The following is a 22,676-nucleotide window of genomic DNA, read 5'->3' as shown; positions in this document are numbered from 1 at the left end:
TATCTGCATCTACCGGGGAAATGTCAGACGCCACATGTGAAATCGATTACACCGATCAGCAGGACACGTAAAACAGGGGAAACGTTAGCTCACCAGGTTAAGTAGTTTATTCGGGGGATTACTTGTGAAAAGTTAGGTTAAGTCAAGTGGTATTAGCAGACCGGCTCTTGGGTCAGGGAATTTCAGAGATGTGGACTTGCGCATGTAACGCAATTTGTTTTTGTGTAGTGTATGTTGTATAACTAACTCGAGGAAAGGACACAGTAAGAGAGGCTGTGTTAGTGAGTGGCATGATAGTAATGTTGGTGTAATATTGCAGTGATATATAATATGATTTTGCAGTGTAAGAAGATTTGATGATGGCTAAGTTAGTGGGTGTGTAGGCAACAAAGGTAGTTGATATGATGAGATAAGATAAGATAGGATAAGATAAGATGAGATATAACTACAGTAACTGTATTATCCCATTTTGCATCAAAACGGTCTCAAAATTAATATACACACAATTCACAAAAATATACACAATAATTACATGCACAAAATGAATGCTGGTTACACACATATTCACAATAAAACTGTCATGATTCAATACAATTAACTACCTAGGTAAAGATCCTGAATAATTCTAGTAGTTATCACATGATGATAAATTCCAAACATTTGTTGTATTCTCGAATACTGGATGGTATGAAAGACTGTCAAGCTCTGTTTTGAGGGAAGGTAATCGAAAGCGGCGTCCAGAAGGAAGCAGATTAAAGTGGTGAGATAAAATATGGGAACAGTTCAAATTTTAGTTGCCTTTTTGACAATCTGGCGTTCACAGATAAAGGGAATATACTCGAAAGATACTCCAGCAATTTTGCTGGCAGTATTAACAATTTTGAAAAGTTTGTTTTTGTTGCGAGCACAACATAGAAAATAGTAGGTAAACAGACTTTGAATGAAGGTTTGAATGATGGTGGCAATGCTAGATAATCTGACGTGGCAATGGCAGTGTGTGTAAGGATGTGGCAATGGCAGTTGATGTGACGTGTGTAAATGTTAGTCATGTAACGTGACAGTGTTAGATGGTGTAAATGTTAGTCATATAAGTGACAGTGATAAATTATGTGGTCAAGGACTGACATGTAGAGATAAATGTTTTGATGGCTAACATGTTATGTGTGTAGCAATGTTGGTAAGTGAGAGTGACGAAAGGACTACATGTGGCCAGTGATGGAGTGAGAGGCAATGTTATTGTGGCCATGTTAGTGAAATGAGAGTGACGGAAGGACTACATGTGGTAGATTGTGGCAATGTTAGTGTAATGGAGTGAGAGTGACAAAAGGACTACATGTGGTAGATTGTGGCAATGTTAGTGTAAATGAGTCAGAGTGACGGAAGGACTACATGTGGTAGATTGAGGCAATGTTAGTGTAATGGAGTGAGAGTGACGGAAGGACTACATGTGGTAGATTGTGGCAATGTTAGTGTAATGGAGTGAGAGTGACAGAAGGACTACATGTGGTAGATTGTGGCAATGTTAGTGTAATGGAGTGAGAGTGACGGAAGGACTACATGTGGTAGATTGTGGCCATGTTAGTGTAATGGAGTGAGAGTGACGAAAGGACTACATGTGGTAGATTGTGGCAATGTTAGTGTAATGGAGTGAGAGTGACAGAAGGACTACATGTGGCAGATTGTGGCCATGTTAGTGTAATGGAGTGAGAGTGACGGAAGGACTACATGTGGTAGATTGTGGGAATGTTAGTGTAATGGAGTGAGAGTGACGGAAAAGGACTACATGTGGTAGATTGTGGCAATGTTAGTGTAATGGAGTGAGAGTGACGGAAGGACTACATGTGGTAGATAGAGGCAATGTTAGTGTAATGGAGTGAGAGTGACGGAAGGACTACATGTGGTAGTTGTGGCAATGTTAGTGTAATGGAGTGAGAGTGACAGAAGGACTACATGTGGCAGATTGAGGCAATGTTAGTGTAATGGAGTGAGAGTGACGGAAGGACTACATGTGGCAGATTGAGGCAATGTTAGTGTAATGGAGTGAGAGTGACGGAAGGACTACATGTGGCAGATTGTGGCCATGTTAGTGTAATGGAGTGAGAGTGACGGAAGGACTACATGTGGTAGAGTGTGGCCATGTTAGTGTAATGGAGTGAGAGTGACGGAAGGACTACATGTGGTAGATTGTGGCCATGTTAGTGTAATGGAGTGAGAGTGACAGAAGGACTACATGTGGCAGATTGTGGCCATGTTAGTGTAATGGAGTGAGAGTGACGGAAGGACTACATGTGGTAGATTGTGGCAATGTTAGTGTAATGGAGTGAGAGTGACGGAAGGACTACATGTGGTAGGTGTGGCAATGTTAGTGTAATGGAGTGAGAGTGACGGAAGGACTACATGTGGTAGATAGAGGCAATGTTAGTGTAATGGAGTGAGAGTGACGGAAGGACTACATGTGGTAGATTGTGGCAATGTTAGTGTAATGGAGTGAGAGTGACGGAAGGACTACATGTGGCAGATTGAGGCAATGTTAGTGTAATGGAGTGAGAGTGACGGAAGGACTACATGTGGTAGATTGTGGCAATGTTAGTGTAATGGAGTGAGAGTGACAGAAGGACTACATGTGGCAGATTGTGGCCATGTTAGTGTAATGGAGTGAGAGTGACGAAAGGACTACATGTGGTAGATTGTGGCAATGTTAGTGTAATGGAGTGAGAGTGACGGAAGGACTACATGTGGTAGATTGTGGCAATGTTAGTGTAATGGAGTGAGAGTGACGGAAGGACTACATGTGGTAGATTGTGGCAATGTTAGTGTAATGGAGTGAGAGTGACGAAAGGACTACATGTGGTAGATTGTGGCAATGTTAGTGTAATGGAGTGAGAGTGACAGAAGGACTACATGTGGTAGATTGAGGCAATGTTAGTGTAATGGAGAGAGTGACGGAAGGACTACATGTGGTAGATTGTGGCAATGTTAGTGTAATGGAGTGAGAGTGACAGAAAAGGACTACATGTGGTAGTGTGGCAATGTTAGTGTAATGGAGTGAGAGTGACGAAAGGACTACATGTGGCAGATTGTGGCAATGTTAGTGTAATGGAGTGAGAGTGACGAAAAGACTACATGTGGTAGATTGTGGGAATGTTAGTGTAATGTTGTGAGAGTGACGGAAGGACTACATGTGGCAGATTGAGGCAATGTTAGTGTAATGGAGTGAGAGTGACGGAAGGACTACATGTGGTAGATTGTGGCAATGTTAGTGTAATGGAGTGAGAGTGACAGAAAGGACTACATGTGGCAGATTGTGGCCATATTTAGTGTAATGGAGTGAGTGACAGAAAAGGACTACATGTGGTAGATTGGCAATGTTAGTGTAATTGAGTGTAAAGAGTGAGAGTGAGAAAAGGAGAGTGACAGAAGGACTACATGTGGTAGATTGTGGCCATGTTAGTGTAATGGAGTGAGTGACGGAAGGACTACATGTGGTAGATGTGTGGCAATGTTAGTGTAATGGAGTGAGAGAGTGACAGAAAGGACTACATGTGGTAGATTGTGGCAATGTTAGTGTAATGGAGTGAGAGTGACGGAAAAGGACTACATGTGGCAGATTGTGGCCATGTTAGTGTAATGGAGTGAGAGTGACGAAAAGGACTACATGTGGTAGGTGTGGCAATGTTAGTGTAATGGAGTGAGAGTGACAGAAAAGGACTACATGTGGTAGATTGTGGCAATGTTAGTGTAATGGAGTGAGAGTGACGGAAGGACTACATGTGGTAGATTGTGGCAATGTTAGTGTAATGGAGTGAGAGTGACGGAAGGACTACATGTGGTAGATTGTGGCAATGTTAGTGTAATGGAGTGAGAGTGACAGAAAAGGACTACATGTGGTAGATTGTGGCCATGTTAGTGTAATGGAGTGAGAGTGACAGAAAAGGACTACATGTGGCAGATTGTGGCAATGTTAGTGTAATGGAGTGAGAGTGACAGAAAAGGACTACATGTGGTAGGTGTGGCAATGTTAGTGTAATGGAGTGAGAGTGACAGGAAGGACTACATGTGGTAGATTGTGGCAATGTTAGTGTAATGGAGTGAGAGTGACGATTGTGGCAAAGGACTACATGTGGTAGATGTGGCAATGTTAGTGTAATGGAGTGAGAGTGACGGAAGGACTACATGTGGTAGATTGTGGCAATGTTAGTGTAATGGAGTGAGAGTGACAGAAGGACTACATGTGGTAGATTGAGGCAATGTTAGTGTAATGGAGTGAGAGTGACGGAAGGACTACATGTGGTAGATTGTGGCCATGTTAGTGTAATGGAGTGAGAGTGACAGAAGGACTACATGTGGCAGATTGTGGCCATGTTAGTGTAATGGAGTGAGAGTGACGAAAGGACTACATGTGGTAGATTGTGGCCATGTTAGTGTAATGGAGTGAGAGTGACGGAAGGACTACATGTGGCAGATTGTGGCCATGTTAGTGTAATGGAGTGAGAGTGACGGAAGGACTACATGTGGTAGATTGTGGCAATGTTAGTGTAATGGAGTGAGAGTGACGAAAGGACTACATGTGGTAGATTGTGGCAATGTTAGTGTAATGGAGTGAGAGTGACGGAAGGACTACATGTGGTAGATTGTGGCAATGTTAGTGTAATGGAGTGAGAGTGACAGAAGGACTACATGTGGTAGATTGAGGCAATGTTAGTGTAATGGAGTGAGAGTGACGGAAGGACTACATGTGGTAGATTGTGGCAATGTTAGTGTAATGGAGTGAGAGTGACAGAAGGACTACATGTGGTAGATTGAGGCAATGTTAGTGTAATGGAGTGAGAGTGACGGAAGGACTACATGTGGTAGATTGTGGCAATGTTAGTGTAATGGAGTGAGAGTGACGGAAGGACTACATGTGGTAGATTGAGGCAATGTTAGTGTAATGGAGTGAGAGTGACAGAAGGACTACATGTGGTAGATTGTGGCAATGTTAGTGTAATGGAGTGAGAGTGACAGAAGGACTACATGTGGTAGATTGTGGCCATGTTAGTGTAATGGAGTGAGAGTGACAGAAGGACTACATGTGGCAGATTGTGGCCATGTTAGTGTAATGGAGTGAGAGTGACAGAAGGACTACATGTGGTAGATTGTGGCAATGTTAGTGTAATGGAGTGAGAGTGACAGAAAAGGACTACATGTGGTAGATTGTGGCCATGTTAGTGTAATGGAGTGAGAGTGACAGAAAGGACTACATGTGGTAGATTGTGGCCATGTTAGTGTAATGGAGTGAGAGTGACAGAAGGACTACATGTGGTAGATTGTGGCAATGTTAGTGTAATGGAGTGAGAGTGACGGAAGGACTACATGTGGTAGATTGTGGCAATGTTAGTGTAATGGAGTGAGAAGTGACAGAAGGACTACATGTGGTAGATTGAGGCAATGTTAGTGTAATGGAGTGAGAGTGACGGAAGGACTACATGTGGTAGATTGTGGCAATGTTAGTGTAATGGAGTGAGAGTGACAGAAGGACTACATGTGGCAGATTGAGGCAATGTTAGTGTAATGGAGTGAGAGTGACGGAAGGACTACATGTGGTAGATTGTGGCAATGTTAGTGTAATGGAGTGAGAGTGACAGAAGGACTACATGTGGTAGATTGTGGCCATGTTAGTGTAATGGAGTGAGAGTGACGGAAGGACTACATGTGGTAGGTTGTGGCCATGTTAGTGTAATGGAGTGAGAGTGACAGAAGGACTACATGTGGCAGATTGTGGCCATGTTAGTGTAATGGAGTGAGTGACGGAAGGACTACATGTGGTAGTGTGGCAATGTTAGTGTAATGAGTGAGAGTGACAGAAAAGGACTACATGTGGTAGATTGAGGCCATGTTAGTGTAATGGAGTGAGAGTGACGGAAGGACTACATGTGGCAGATTGTGGCCATGTTAGTGTAATGGAGTAGAGTGACAGAAAAGGACTACATGTGGTAGATTGAGGCAATGTTAGTGTAATGGAGTGAGAGTGACGGAAGGACTACATGTGGTAGATTGTGGCAATGTTAGTGTAATGGAGTGAGAGTGACGGAAGGACTACATGTGGTAGATTGTGGCAATGTTAGTGTAATGGAGTGAGAGTGACGGAAGGACTACATGTGGTAGATTGTGGCAATGTTAGTGTAATGGAGTGAGAGTGACGGAAGGACTACATGTGGTAGATTGTGGCAATGTTAGTGTAATGGAGTGAGAGTGACAGAAGGACTACATGTGGTAGATTGTGGCCATGTTAGTGTAATGGAGTGAGTGACAGGAAGGACTACATGTGGTAGATTGTGGCAATGTTAGTGTAATGGAGTGAGAGTGACGGAAGGACTACATGTGGTAGATTGTGGCAATGTTAGTGTAATGGAGTGAGAGTGACGGAAGGACTACATGTGGTAGATTGTGGCAATGTTAGTGTAATGGAGTGAGAGTGACAGAAGGACTACATGTGGTAGATTGTGGCAATGTTAGTGTAATGGAGTGAGAGTGACGGAAGGACTACATGTGGTAGATTGTGGCAATGTTAGTGTAATGGAGTGAGAGTGACAGGAAAGGACTACATGTGGCAGATTGTGGCAATGTTAGTGTAATGGAGTGAGAGTGACGGAAGGACTACATGTGGTAGATTGTGGCAATGTTAGTGTAATGGAGTGAGAGTGACGGAAGGACTACATGTGGTAGATTGTGGCCATGTTAGTGTAATGGAGTAGAGAGTGACAGAAAGGACTACATGTGGTAGATTGTGGCCATGTTAGTGTAATGGAGTGAGTGACGGAAAAGGACTACATGTGGTAGATTGTGGCAATGTTAGTGTAATGGAGTGAGAGTGACAGAAAGGACTACATGTGGTAGATTGTGGCAATGTTAGTGTAATGGAGTGAGAGTGACAGGAAGGACTACATGTGGTAGATTGTGGCAATGTTAGTGTAATGGAGTGAGAGTGACGGAAGGACTACATGTGGTAGGTGTGGCAATGTTAGTGTAATGGAGTGAGTGACGGAAGGACTACATGTGGTAGATTGTGGCAATGTTAGTGTAATGGAGTGAGAGTGACGGAAGGACTACATGTGGTAGATTGAGGCAATGTTAGTGTAATGGAGTGAGAGTGACGGAAGGACTACATGTGGTAGATTGTGGCAATGTTAGTGTAATGGAGTGAGAGTGACGGAAGGACTACATGTGGTAGATTGTGGCAATGTTAGTGTAATGGAGTGAGAGTGACAGAAGGACTACATGTGGTAGATTGAGGCAATGTTAGTGTAATGGAGTGACGGAAGAGTGACAGGAAGGACTACATGTGGTAGGATTGTGGCCATGTTAGTGTAATGGAGTGAGAGTGACAGAAAGGACTACATGTGGTAGATTGTGGCAATGTTAGTGTAATGGAGTGAGTGACGGAAGGACTACATGTGGTAGATTGAGGCAATGTTAGTGTAATGGAGTGAGAGTGACAGAAAGGACTACATGTGGCAGATTGTGGCAATGTTAGTGTAATGGAGTGAGAGTGACAGAAGGACTACATGTAGTAGCAGATGTTAGTGTAATGGCAGAGTGACGGAAAAGGTTGGTAGATGTGTAATGGAGTGAGAGTGACGGAAGGACTACATGTGGTAGATTGTGGCAATGTTAGTGTAATGGAGTGAGAGTGACGGAAGGACTACATGTGGTAGATTGTGGTAATGTTAGTGTAATGGAGTGAGAGTGACAGAAGGACTACATGTGGTGGTAGATTGTGGCAATGTTAGTGTAATGGAGTGAGAGTGACGGAAGGACTACATGTGGTAGATTGTGGCAATGTTAGTGTAATGGAGTGAGAGTGACGGAAGGACTACATGTGGTAGATTGTGGCCATGTTAGTGTAATGGAGTGAGAGTGACAGAAGGACTACATGTGGTAGATTGAGGCAATGTTAGTGTAATGGAGTGAGAGTGACGGAAGGACTACATGTGGCAGATTGTGGCAATGTTAGTGTAATGGAGTGAGAGTGACAGAAGACTACATGACTACATGTGGCAGATTGAGGCTACATGTTAGTGTAATGGAGTGATGAGTGACGGAAGGACTACATGTGGTAGATTGTGGCAATGTTAGTGTAATGGAGTGAGAGTGATGGAGAAGGACTACATGTGACTAGTGGCGGAGCAATGTTAGTGTAATGGAGTGAGAGTGACTAGAAGGACTACATATGTAGACTGATTAAATGTTAGTGTAATGCTTATTTGTCATCATCTAGTAATCCAAATCTACGGATACAACATCTATTTTGGATGTACAAAGAAATTAGCTTGACATCCAAGGATCAACACGCATGTGATCAATCTGAATGTTACCTTAAATAGGTTCCACAGACAACGTTCATGACAAACAAGTATGGAAGTGGCCCAAAGTTTTATCGATCTTTCCTAGAACCGACGGCATCCGGACGGAAGGTCAACAGCTGATACTGACATATGCTGGGGGTTGGGTTGAGGTAGCCTAGTGCTTACAGCGTTCGCTCATCACGCCCAAAACCCGAGTTCGATTCCCTACATGGGTACTGTGTGAGTTGCGTGGCTTTTCAACGTGGACAAACACAGCCCAACTTATCGAATAAGAATTCAACATGGAATGTTTGATGATGTTGGGGGAAAGCCATAAGTGCGGTCTGTCATGACACACGTTTGTCAATGTTGTCTAGTAACAGTAAATTTCCAGTAATATTCTACAGCTGCATATTATGGCAATATACACTGTTTAGCACAATTCTGAATAACAAATAACTAAATAAAATTTTAGCGTTAAGATATTTTATTCTGAACGTGCCAAACTCTTCACAAGATGCCACAGGTGACGTACACTTTAATTCACTCTCTAGTAATCTAGTCATGCTCTATCCATATAAGATTGCCATACAGACTCAGGAACTACTTAATAACAACATTAAATCATACAAAAAGGTAAAACTCTCAAGTATTTTAAAACTATGAAAACACACAAAATGCTGTGATAGCAAATGTAATTATATTTAACGAGCCATACGATGAATTTTTCAAAGCATAGTTAATCAGAATCAAATATTATTCCATAACACTATCCAAACGTGTGGTCAAGGGTTAACTTGTTGATATTAATATGACAGCAATATGAAACCATTGATTATAACCTTAAATCGTGTAGTAAATGTGTCAAGCAGTTAGATACTGGTTTTTGTAACCACACATTAAACAATGCCTTTTATGTCGGCTCGAGGAATGTAGCCTGAAAATCAGAAACACAATCATCTACAGATTCACTGGCGATTCAGTGGTGGTTTCCCCTTACCAAGAACCAGAAGGTCACTGGCAACTCGATCCAACTTCTCTTTCATATCCTCATACATTTCACTCGCCTCCTTTCTTGTCTCGTGAAGTGTCGTGAGAATCTCGTGACGGAAGTTAGATACGTCTTGGTTCGTGTCGTCCTCGTCACCTTGCATGAAGAGTTGGTAGATTTAAGGAATCGGTTCATCTACAGGGGGTGGAGTAAATAGGATGAAGCTACTAGAACACAGTCATGCACTAGGCAGGGGACACCGGGGTACAGTTAGATACAACCTTGGGGTCATCGGGATGCAGTTATGTACATTATGGCTGCATGTAGCCATCAACAAGGATCAGGTCAGTGGCATGCAGGCATTCACAGGGTGAGATCACTAAGATGCAGACTTTTATAAGAATGCGGTCACTGAGACGTAGTCACTAGAATGCAGTCTTTTGCAAGGATAAGTTTACAAGTATACAGACATTCACAAGAATGAGGTAAATTCAAGAATGCAGACATTCACAAGGATGAGGTCAGACATTTGAATGGAGACATTCAAAAGGATGAGGTCAGTAGGATGCAGACATTCACAAGAATGAGGTCAGTAGGATGCAGACATTCACAAGAATGAGGTCAGTAGGATGCAGACATTCACAAGAATTAGGTCAGTAGGATGCAGACATTCATAAGAATGAGGTCAGTAGGATGCAGACATTCAAAAGGATGAGGTCAGTAGGATGCAGACATTCACAAGAATGAGGTCAGTAGGATGCAGACATTCACAAGAATGAGGTCAGTAGGATGCAGACATTCACAAGAATGAGGTCAGTAGGATGCAGACATTCAAAAGGATGAGGTCAGTAGGATGCAGACATTCACAAAAATGAGGTCAGTAGAATGCAGACATTCAAAAGGACGAGACCACTAGAATGCAGACATTCCAAAGGATGAGACCTTTATAATGCAACATTCACAAGGATCTACTCACAAAAATGAGGTCACTAAAACGGAGCTATCATGATGCAGTCATTTACAAGGACCACGCGGAGATGTACTCACAAGTCTAATGCAGTTGATGCCGATGCAGTCATAAGGAAGCAATCATTCACTGATGATGACATACACACTCATGATAACTTACATCCTCCTCCTACTCACCATCTCCGTGTTGCATGTCGAAGAGGTACCGACGTATCACTCTGTTCATCACACGCTGAAAACACACGGGAACACCACATATAACACACAACTGACGTAACGTACCGACATATTCACATCAGCTAAAGCTGCTGCGGATATATACATTTCTACAGTCACAAGGCGTGTAGTTTCAAACGATTATCACAAGGCGGCAGGCCTACACCAAACCTATCTTCACCAAACCTACCAAACCTACAATTATGAAAACAGGCGTCGATCGCACACCCATTTAAACTCGGACGCGAAGGAATCGCAATCGGATGGAACCTTGTCCGCATCCGATCTCCAACGAAAACCGGACAAAAATTATGGAACTGGTGAAATGATAGTGAAAGTGTAATAACGATGTCTCTAAAATTAGTCTCGGACATATAATTATATCAATATCTGGCGTGTTCATTATGTTGGGCGATACATGTAAGACTATGATGGAGAAGCAATCCCTCTGCCGCTCGGCGCTGAGAACGATTTCTGCCATCTGTGATTTGGAGACAAAACCTCAATTCCTTTGTAAACATAGTGTAACACAATTTTGCCAAGTCCGTTGTTGGTATTGCCTAACCCATCCCAGTCTTTGCCCTCTGTGGTAAGTTGTTTAATTGAAATTCGCCTCTATGTTATTTGTCACAGTGTACTGTTGAGGCAGAGAACAAGACTACAGACCTATCGGAGAAAAAGATAAAAGCTGATGAAGCAAAAGGAAAGACTAAGGGAAAGATGATGAAAAAGAGTCTTATTCTTGGGAGAGTGTTAGGAAAGACATTCGTGTGCAAATGACGTGGAGACAAACCCCGGGCCTGTAACCTTACAAGATCTTGACAAAATTAAAGAAGCAATTCCACCGAACTGAGAAACGTCAAATCTGAGCTAGGCAAAGATATTTCTAACCTAAGAACGGAAGTAAAAAGCATCGGAACTAAGTGTGAAAATCTGACATCAACAAACTTGAACCTGAGAATCACATAATACGCTCTGACGTCGATGTTGATGAGAAAGTGGATTACATTAATGACAGACTTTCACAAATTGACGCTGAAGTCGATTACTCGAGTCATTTAGTCGATCAGACAACATTATTGTCTATGGTATTGATGAAGATGAAGGCGAAAAATCGATATCTTGTAAAGAAAAAGCAATCAGTGTACTTAATGATAACGCAACACTCAAAACGTGGCAACCGTCTGATGTTGCGCGCGCCCATCGCCTCGGTGTGAAGAAGCCTGGTAGTGACAGACCACGACCAATAATTGCTAAACTGGTGCTCTCCGACGACAAGGTACGCACATTGAAAGCCAGAGCGACATTTAACCACGCGTCAACGCCAACAACTGCATGCCCTGAAAGGAACGGGAAAATTCGGCTTCTTCCAGAATGGCAAGCTTGTCACGATGCCTCGTACGTAGGCTGATCAACGTGGATCTACTACACGAGATATAGGAGACCGAATGTCGGACAGACTTCGACGAAATAGAAGTAAGTCGCGCCCTGTACTGAGTCAAAAAAGAACTTCACATTCTTTCTTCAGGGCACTATAAAAGAACAAGAGATGGTAAGATGGTTAAATTGTAATTATTTCATTGCTGAGATCTGTGTGATGTACTCGATACACTGACAGTGCCATAATCAGTTCCATTAGGCTACACCGCCGTTCGAAAACATCGGTATACAGAATGTCAAGTCGCAAGAATAAAAATGAGAAATTTCTCAGTTCAATATCGTGTATGGCCGCCCCGCGCATTCACCACTGCCAAACACCGTCTCCTCATCGACTGCCTGATGCTTGTGAACACGGGGTTGGGGATTCTGCGCCATTGCTCTTGCAAGGCAGCGCCAAGTTCCTGCAAATTCTGAGGTTGGTTCCTAAGACCACGAAGCCTTCTCCCAAGTGCATCCCAAACGTGCTCTATTGGATTAAGGTCAGGGGACCTCGATGGCCAGTCCATGACGTTGATTCCAGCGTTTTGAAGGAAATTTCGTGTCAACATCGCGGTATGCGGACGAGCATTATCATGCTGGAACTGTAGACCTAGGCCATGAGCCGCCATGAAAGGAACGAGTTCAGGGGTGAGCACCTGGTCGCGGTAAGCAGCAGCTGTGAGGTTTCCACGGATGACCAAAAGTCGGGAACGGTTGTTCCCACAGAAAGCACCCCACACCATGCAACTTCCGCCCCCGAATCTGTCGACTTCCTGTACACAACATTGGGCATACCGTTCACGACGTCGTCTCCAGACTCTATGCCTGCCGTCCGCGAATCTGAGGGTAAACCTGGATTCATCGCTAAAGACGACTTGATTCCAGTCTCTCTGGGTCCATCGGAGGTGACGTTGGGCCCACAGCAGACGTTGACGTTGATGAAACGGCGTCAATATTTGCCCACGATATGGACGTCGAGAATGGAGATTGGCAGCCCGCAACCGATTTCGAATGGTCTGTGAGGACAGTCGACCTCTAAACATCTCAGCCCTGGTTCGTGTAGCCGGCAGAAATCTGTCACGTAGGTGACGTAGGACGATTTGACGGTCTTCTGCTCGTGACGTCACACGTGGACGACCCGACCTTGGGCGATCAGAAGTGGTTGTAGTTTGTTGTAGACGACCTCGCAAGTCATACACAGTACGACGGCTGCATCCCATTGGTCTTGCGACGACAATAACTGTTCTTCCCGCTTGCAACATGCCAACGGCACGTTCACGTTGCACATTTGACAATCGTGGCATTTCAAGTAACGTTAGAACTGTGGTTTAAAAGTGTTTTTTTCAATTCTTGAGGCCAATGCAAACACGTGCATATGAAGAAAAACTTCAATGCGAAGATCACGTGATCGACGTGAAAGACAGGGATCCCATTTTGGATACATAGATGTATCATCAGAGAAAAAGTATTCAGTATTTTTCAAATTACATTTTGTAAAGTTTCTTTTTTGACTCAATATGAAATTTACTAATATATACTGTGTGACATTTGTTGTAAATATTCCAGGAAACAACTGGCTACATGGTTTCTATTGTCCTGCAGTTAAGTTATCCAACTACGGTCGTTTATCAGGTGGTATTTGTCTGTGTGTACGTCAAACACTGAGTAGTTTCTATAAATGTTATGTAATCAGAAAGAGATAACATAATTGGTCTCTCCTTATTTAAAGACTTTTTTAGAATTGACAAAAATGTGAATTTGTTATGTACCTATATCCCTCCATCGGGGTCGCCATACTATAACCATGTAACCACCATACTATAACCATGTAACCACAATACTATAACCGTAACCATGTAACCACCATACTATAACCATGTAACCACAATACTATAACCATGTAACCACCACACTATAACCATGTAACCACAATACTATAACCATGTAACCACAATACTATAACCATGTAACCACCATACTATAACCATGTAACCACAATACTATAACCATGTAACCACCATACTATAACCATGTAACCACCAAGTGTAATATTGTAAAAGTAGAAGAATTCTTGCTAGATAATAATGAAATGTTTTCAAATTCATATAATTTAATCTGTGGAGATATGAACGCGAGAACAGGTGAGAAAAATAACCCTGATATTAGCAATCACGACGATACCCTCAGGCATACTACCCCTTTCCCTGATGAGGAGGATGACCCTGTTGAAGATTGTACTTCACAGGATACAGTTGTAAATGGATTTGGCAAAATGTTGTTGGATTTATGCTATGCTTTTAAACTTTACATCGTAATGGACGAGTCTATGGTGATACTAATGGGGAATTTACTTATTGCAGCATACATGGCTCCAGTGTAAATGATTATTTTTATGTTCAACTGATTTTTTTCAGTTCATCAATATGTTCAGTATCGGTGATCGATCTGATTCTGATCACTTCCCACTAGAATTGATGTGTAAATTTCCAAATATTGGTAATACGTGTAACAATGATTCATGCATGGATCCAACAGCATCAGAGAAAATTGTATGAAATGATTCTTATTCTAATATATTTCTTGATAACATGAGATATAAGATTGCTGAAAACAAAGAAATGCTCCTAAAAGAAATTGAAAATGCTATTGAAAAGGCAATTAGTCACTTTGTCGAGATTGTATCAGGCTCTGCTAGCTGCATGAAAAAGCCAGTCCGACATAGTTCACAAACTGCTGATAATAAAAACCCACTAAATCTAGAATGTAGACAAGGGAAACGAGAAACACTTAGGGCACTTAGGAGATTTAGAACACAAAGTACTGTCGCTAACAGAATAGCATATTGTAGACAAAGAAATCAGTATAAATTTTGTTGCAGAAAATTTAAATCCATTTCATGTAAAAAATCAGTAGAAAGATTGCATAGAAGCATAAATAGTCAATCTAGCTTTTGGAAACAGATCAGATCATTACAAAACAAACCCAAACAGAAGAATCTTATAACGAAAACAGAATGGCTTTACCATCTTAAAAATGTTTTTGCAAATAACAATGTTTTTTCTCCTCACTTGGATGAGGCAAATGAAATCTTTTTGGTGCATTCATTCTAAATTCTAATATAATTGAACATGAAATTACATCATCAATAAACAAGTTAAAAAACGGAAAATCTGCCGGACCCGATCAAGTGCTGATAGAGATGCTTAAATGTTCCCAATTTGATATAATGCCATTTCTCCATAAATGTTTCAACAAACAAATATTTCCCAGCAATTGGACTTGTTCAGAAATAGTCCCTTTACATAAAAATGGCGATCCGAGAGACCCTGACAACTATAGGGGGATATCATTAATGAGTGTCCTTGGGAAAGTTTTTACTGCTGTTTTAAAGAATACACTTACTAACTGGGCCAATATGAGAGATAAGAAACCGGAAGTTCAAGCTGGTTTTAAAAATAATTATTCAACCATAGATCACATTTTTACTTGATATGCTGTAGTTCAGAAATGTTTATCACGTCGTAAACACAAATTATACGTTGCTTTTATTGATTTTAAAAAAGCATTTGATACAGTTGATCGTTATAAATTATGGTGTAGTTTGAGAAAGGCTGGGCTACAAGGGAAGATGTTTAATATACTAAATCAATGTATTCAAATATCAAATCATGTTTACGTATTGATTATGGTGTTACTGATTTTTTCGATTGCCCGAATTTTCGTTTTTCATTAGCGAATTGTATCATGAAATTTCAAGTAACGGTAAGCATGGTTTACATATGTATCCTGACATCCTAGAAATCCTTTGCTCCTTTTTTGCCGATGATGTTATTTTACTATCTGACACAGTTCTTGGTCTACAGAATCAGTTGAATGTATTAGATAAATACACTAAGGAATGGAATTTATCTATAAATTTAGATAAGACAGAAATTATAGTTTTCAGAAAGGGAGGCCCTTTAAATTTTAAGGAGAGATGGTGCTTAAATGGACAACGAATTAATGTAGTTAATGGTTATAAGTATCTTGGTATAATGTTTAATTCAACACTAAATATGGACAAATGTGTTTCTGACCTATCACTGCGAGGGAAAAGAGCTTTACTCAATATGATGTCGGTTTCGCATAAACTTGGAGTTATAACACCTAATGTATTTTTCAAATTATTTGATACCCAAATACAACCAATTCTATTGTATGGATCCGAAGTGTGGGATTACCAAAGATTTGAATGTTTAGAAAGAATTCACCTACTGGCATGTAAAAAGTTTCTTTGTGTTGGATTAGCAACTCCAAATAATATGATATATGGAGAATGTGGAAGATACCCACATTACATTAATTCGCAAATAAAGTCTTTAAAATATTGGTTTAATATCACCCATATGCCAGAACATCGGCTTCCGAAAATAGCTTAAAACATGCTCTTTTATCTTGATAGTATCGGTAAGGTTACATGGGTATCGCATATAAGGACACTATTATTCTCACATGGATATTGGTTTGTATGGTTAAATCAATCTGTTGGCGATCTATATCTATTTCTAAATGATTTTCGTAAAGTAGCAATAAATATGTTCTATCAAGGACGGCAATCCAACTTAGAAAACAGTTCACGTTATGATCTTTACAAAACGTTTAAAACTTTATTAGAGCCAGAAAAATATTTATTAGTTTTAATATATGGTAACCTAAGAAATATATATATTAAATACAGACTTGGCCTGTCAAAACTAATGATTAATTATGGACGGAATATATCACTTGAAAGAATACAAAGAATTTGTCCATTCTGTAACTCTGCTATAGAAGACGAAATACATTTTACATTTGAATGTCCTTATTATGCAGAAATACCAACTAAATATATTCCAGAACGTTTCTCATCTAAGTTGAGTAGAGTAGGGTTTGTTTCTATATTAGGCACATAAATAAACTGTGCATACAAAAATCTGAATTTATCAAACCTGTGTAGACACATAAGAATATAAACTCAGAGATTAGTGACATGTATCCAACATGCATGCACGTGCCACGTTTCGTAACGTCAGTGGGTTCGTCCTTGAGACGTGCAATACGTTGTTGCACGTGCATTCCGGGAAAGAGAAACAGAGCAAATGAATGCCACACAATACGGTCACGTTGGAAAACTCAATCCCTGCCCTTGCGATCGTTCAAAAAATTAAACGGCTATTGAAACGCATAGCATACCAAGGCTCACGTCTGCACAACGTCATGAGGCCAATGGGATGGTCCGTGGGGGAATGTCTCACCGACAAGTGGCTGCACATTTCCACAGCCACCGGAACACCATTTCTGCACTGGGGTGAGACGCTACCAGAACACAAATGACGTCATCGATCGGCCACGTTCTGGACGTCCACGTGTAACAACGCCAAGACAGGACATATGGATAAGGGTGACCCATCTTCGCCACAGGTTTCAGACTGCAGTGATGACTGCCCGAACCATCCCAGGACTTCGTCGTATCCACCCCAACACAGTTCGACAACGTTTACGTCATCACGGGACCAGACCACGACGTCCCGCCATACGGCCTATCCTGACACAACGTCATCGACAAGCTCGCCGAATGTGGTGCCGAAATCATGTCCACAGACCCTTGTTTTGGTGAAGAAATGTTGTTTTTTCAGAGGAGTCCAGGTTTAATATTTCCCATAGTGATGGACGTCAACGTGCCTATAGACGCATGGGAGAACGTTATGCACAGACCTGTGTCTTGGAGAGGAATCGCTTTGGTGGTGGTTCCGGGATGATTTGGGGTGGAATAACAGCACGCCAAAGAACTCCTTTGGTGATTGTTCAGGGCAACTTAACTGGTGTGGGCTACAGGGATCAGATTCTTCGACCTGTGGCAATTCCTTTTCTGCAACGTCATGGCCCTGGGTTAACATTCCAACAGGACAATGCCCACCCTCATACGGCAAGGGTTGCTATAGATTTCTTGCAAGACCACAACGTTGACTTACTGCCTTGGCCTGCAAATTCACCGGATCTCTTCCCGATGGAGCATGTTTGGGAATTGTGATTTATTTTTCAATTGAAATTCTCCCGACTTGTTATGGTCTCATGATCCCTCCATTAAAGTTTATATGTACCTTTGACATTTTTATCGTACTTATCAACTGGAATAATATTTTGACAATGCACAGTTTCTTTATGTGGCTAGTATATATTTTGTCATCGAATGATGCAGATGTAATATTTAAATTATCTCTATTTGTAAACCTAAGAAATAACTTGTTGAATGGGATTTCAGATTTACCTGACTCTAAAAAGTCCTCTGATAACCACCAATTGTTAAATGAATGTTTTTATCTTTTCCACTGTATCTACTAATCGGTATATTCTCAACCAGTGTATTTACGTAAACATGTATATGGGCTGATGGCCTTTGATACAATAAAACACCTTTGACTTGACATCGCTGTTAGTCCCAGTGATGACAGCTAATCAAGCACAGACAGTGACAACGCACCAAACTCAAACAGGACAGCAGCAGGATGGAAACCTAACTATACTGAACAACATTAGAAATGCACCACACTAAAATGCACCGACGCTGCTCAGATATCATACATTTTAGTCTGATGGGGAAATTTCGTATTATATAGGTGGTGCGTTTCTAATGTTGTTCAGTATATTTCTGATCAATATGGTGACAAAGGTAGAGAAATCTAGTACTAATATAAACTTAATTATCATGGGACCCTCTATTATCGCGGTAATTAATGTTGTTGCCATCGGCATTATGCACGCCTGCTGACATCTGGCATTTTATAGATATTTTCAGTTGACTGATGTTTAATCTTCATTTCTGTCCCAAATAATGTGTCACATAGTCACAACTAGTTCTATACGATTGCTGCAATGCCGATTGCCTCGTTTGACCCAGAAATTGAAGTGACTCTCTATTATCGCGGTATTGCTATTTTCTTACTATGGCACGCGGTACAAGCAAATGACACTGTGAAACGGTTACTAAGACAAGTAACGAATCTAAATAATTTTATCATTAAAACGTATGTAGGAATTTCATTCACATTAGTACTCTCATCATGTTTTTAACCACGCTTTATTTGTTTATTTGTTTTTGTTACTTATATATCCTGGGACTAACTTAAGAAAGTACCGCTTGTTTCAAGAACTGTGCAAATGCAGAATTCGAAATGTGATCACCTTGCAAACAACATCACAGTTCTTCAATCTACCGACATGTACTTTGCATTAACTGTTCCGCGTCAAATCATATTTCCTTGTACCCGTGAAGATTCTGGTTAGAATTGCAACACATGCATTTCGTAAGAGGCGACTAGCGGGATCGGGTGGTCAGGCTCGCTGAGTCGCGTAGATCGACGCTCATGCAGTTGATCACGGGATTGTCTGGTCCAAACTCGATCATTTACAGAGCGCCGTCACATAGCTGGAATATTCCTGAGTGTGGCGTTAAACAAACATCAAACAAACACACAAACAAACAAACAAACACACCTCCTAGTGTTTATACCTTGTATGTTAGTTTGCCATTGGCGAAACTGTCGACGGTGTCATTGCGGACGAGAGAGGTGGACAAACCCATGCGGAAGGTCTCGATGCCTGATCCCACGTCCCTTACCTCATTAGATGCAGTCATCGCAATGGGTCGACGCCCCTGTCAACAACAAACACTGATTAGGTTGGGTCTGGTGTGGTTCTCAGCGACTCCGATCCGGTCCTTCATAACCACCACGTTAAAAGGAAAAACCCTCACATCTATATATTGACCCATTCACCTGGTTGAATACACACGATTACTCCCTGGAATCCAATGTTTTGTCTTTCAAAAAGCGGAGCTGTGTTCAAAGTCATGACAGTTGCAGAAAGTCTTTAAGCTCTCACCCATGATACCACAAACATTTTAAACAGCAGCAAACTTGATGATCAGTAGTATTTTCAATCAGACAGTTATATATTAAAATAGTAGTTCATATTTTATTTTATTCTTCCAAACGACCGATACCTCTGAAGCTTAGCATGGAGATGATAAATACCATAAAATACCATTACTACTGCTGATGATGATAATCATGATGATGATGATGATGATGTTCATGAAGATGGTGATGATGATGATGATCTTAATGATGATGATGACGACAACGACGACGACAGTAAATTATGATAAATGTAACAATACTCCAACTGAGCAATACAAAACAAAAACAATTCTAATGACACCATCAGTGATAATGGTCGTACCGGTAAAGCTGCAACATTTTGAAACATCTCCGCATCCCTTACTCGCCCCTGGTACATTGGTTCAGGGTCGTCCTTGGGAATGAGACAGTCCCGAATACGGCGGCCCAGATGGAGCAAGGTCTTTGGCGAAGGGATAAGATTAAAGGGGATCGCCAAGACGCAGTCGGATTTTATGTGTTCCATGTACAGTTTGCTGCGGGCGAATTTCCACTCCGTGTCGGCTTCCGACTGTGACAACAGAACCACCAAATATTCTTAAACGCTTTGCTGATGTAATGCATAATCAATTCAGAATGGGATAAAAACATTAGCGAACAGCCAGCTTACAGCTTATGCGCCTCTTACATTATTGTTTAAAGAATGCATAAATTTGTAAAACTTGATGTTCCTTCTACAGTCAATGCTTTAAGGTGTTAAATAAAGTTCTAAAGACATCTACATTAACACGAAAAACTACCGTTAGTTTCATCACAAGTTGCCTTTGTACATGTACACTAATATCGTTCTCTACGAAAACAAACATGACGAAATTGTCTTTCCTCGTGACATCATGATTCTCTGATAACAGAAACTGTGTTGGGTGTTGGGTCATCATGCTTATGTGAGCTCTTTTGCCATGTAAAGTATTTTAGCCAACAGTAACAGAGGGATTTTACTTTATTTGGCTTGTAAGAAATCGTACTTCTTCAGCTCATTCTTCTCAGTCATATCTCAATTTTAAATGCAGTTGGGGTATAGCATTCTCCCGTTGTTCAGAAGGTCAGATTTGACCCCAAGATATGAACCAGGACATTTGTATGAGATATTGAGTGACATATAGCTGCTCCTAACTACATTATTATGCTCACACAGTGTCAAAGAGAGTGAGAAATAAAAGCCTATGCGATGATAGTGTACCCTATTTCCACGGCATTGTAACAGAGAAACAAACAAACAAAACTATCAGTTGATAGTGGCATATGTTTACTTAGATAACTGTAGTAGCATTGAGCACTCTTAGAATACATGGGCATGGTTTTACAGTTACTTTCAAACTTGTAAGAATTGAAAAAAAGGAAAAATAACAATGGGTATCTTGAGCATCTCGTCTTGGAAGATGAATACAATTTACTTTTTTGACGTAAATTTCGATCTCAAACATGGTAGGCGTAGTATCTTCATGGGCTCTCTTGTTGACACACACAAAGGACAACACGACATGCGAGTAGTTCCAATCACCCGCTTTATTCTGATGTAGCACACACGTCACGTGATCCACATAAAGTTATCACGGAGATAATATAGGCTGTACAACTCATTGAGAATACTACAGTCCTCCCACAGTTAGTACTGAAAATACCAATTATTTTCAAATATTAATTTTGAAAATATTAAAATCTACCACCATTCAAACATGTAATAAGTAATATGGTTCAACAAATAAATATACCATCAAACATATCCCACTTTCATAATTACACAAGTCACCATAATGATAAATCATAATGACTTACCGGTAATATAGAATATTTAAATGTTCATTTCTTTACATAGTCTCTCAAATATGCAGGAGCACGACGAGTCCTTTGAGATCTTCTTAAACAAGCAGTATCTGCTGATTGAGTAGCAGATCCACTCAGTTCATTTTCTTCTTCAGGTTCAGTCACATTAGTACTGAGATCTACAGCTAAATCAGCACACAATTTATCTTGTTGAACAGTAGAGTTCTCTGTAGGTACTGAAGTTGCTTGTACTTGTGACTCAGTTCTGTCTAATACCAAATTTCTCGGAATCATATCTTCAGGAATCTCAACATTATCAAAGTTCACTGGATCCTCACATGGAGCATGTCTAAGAAATTTAGCATTTCTTACACTGATAACACCTGCATCACAGTTCACGATCTGGAATGTATCACGTTGTTTCCTGTTGATGATCACATGTTTTACAGGTTTGTACGTTGGAGTTATCACCAACACTAAACGTATGATGTCTTACACTGTTCTTCACATCTACATATGTCTTCATCTTCTCTGCATAACAGAGTATTCTTGATAATAATGGATCAGGTTTCGATGAACACAGTACTGGATATTTAGTTTTAATGTTCCTATGAAACAATAACATGGCTGGAGTTTCACCAGTAGCTCGATGTGGAGTAGCTCTATACATTTGTAGAATTCTCGGTAATTGTCGTTTCCAGTCATTCCCATCAGTTGATGCAGAACGGAATGCTTTCTTCAGAAATCTGTGGAAACGTTCAATCTTTCCATTGCTCTTGGGAAAATATGGCAAAGAACGAATATGTTCAATCCGTGCCATTCTCAAATATTTCACAAACTGTGCACTCACAAATTGACGACCATTATCTGAAACTATGCTTTCTGGGAAACCATGTTCAGAAAATATTTTTTCCAAAACTTCAGTGATAGCACTTGATGTAATGTCTTTAATCACCACAGCAAATGGATATGAAGAAAGAAGTCTATCAACGTTAACACGTAGGCTGAGTCAATAGG

At 40.8% G+C, this 22,676-nt stretch overlaps 1 protein-coding gene across 1 annotated transcript in view; it reads right to left on the bottom strand.

Moving 5' to 3' along the window:
- Positions 1–9,033: 9,033 nt before the first annotated feature.
- Positions 9,034–22,676, bottom strand: part of LOC124262588 (short transient receptor potential channel 7-like) — a 29,163-nt gene continuing 15,520 nt past the window's right edge. The window contains exons 8-11 of the mRNA XM_046697087.1: positions 20,179–20,406; positions 19,448–19,591; positions 10,462–10,516; positions 9,034–9,471 (exon numbers count right to left, since the gene is read on the bottom strand). Of these exons, the coding sequence (XP_046553043.1) occupies positions 9,293–9,471; positions 10,462–10,516; positions 19,448–19,591; positions 20,179–20,406 (606 nt within the window). The 3' untranslated portion in view covers positions 9,034–9,292. The remainder of the gene's footprint in view (positions 9,472–10,461; positions 10,517–19,447; positions 19,592–20,178; positions 20,407–22,676) is intronic.

This window comes from Haliotis rubra, unplaced genomic scaffold (genome assembly GCF_003918875.1).
Source record: "Haliotis rubra isolate DU_JTF1 unplaced genomic scaffold, ASM391887v1 Scf12, whole genome shotgun sequence".
In the NCBI taxonomy this organism is placed as follows: Eukaryota; Metazoa; Mollusca; class Gastropoda; order Lepetellida; family Haliotidae; genus Haliotis; species Haliotis rubra.
Note: the sequence above shows the minus strand (reverse complement) of the source record. Positions and strands in the feature narration are given on the sequence as shown.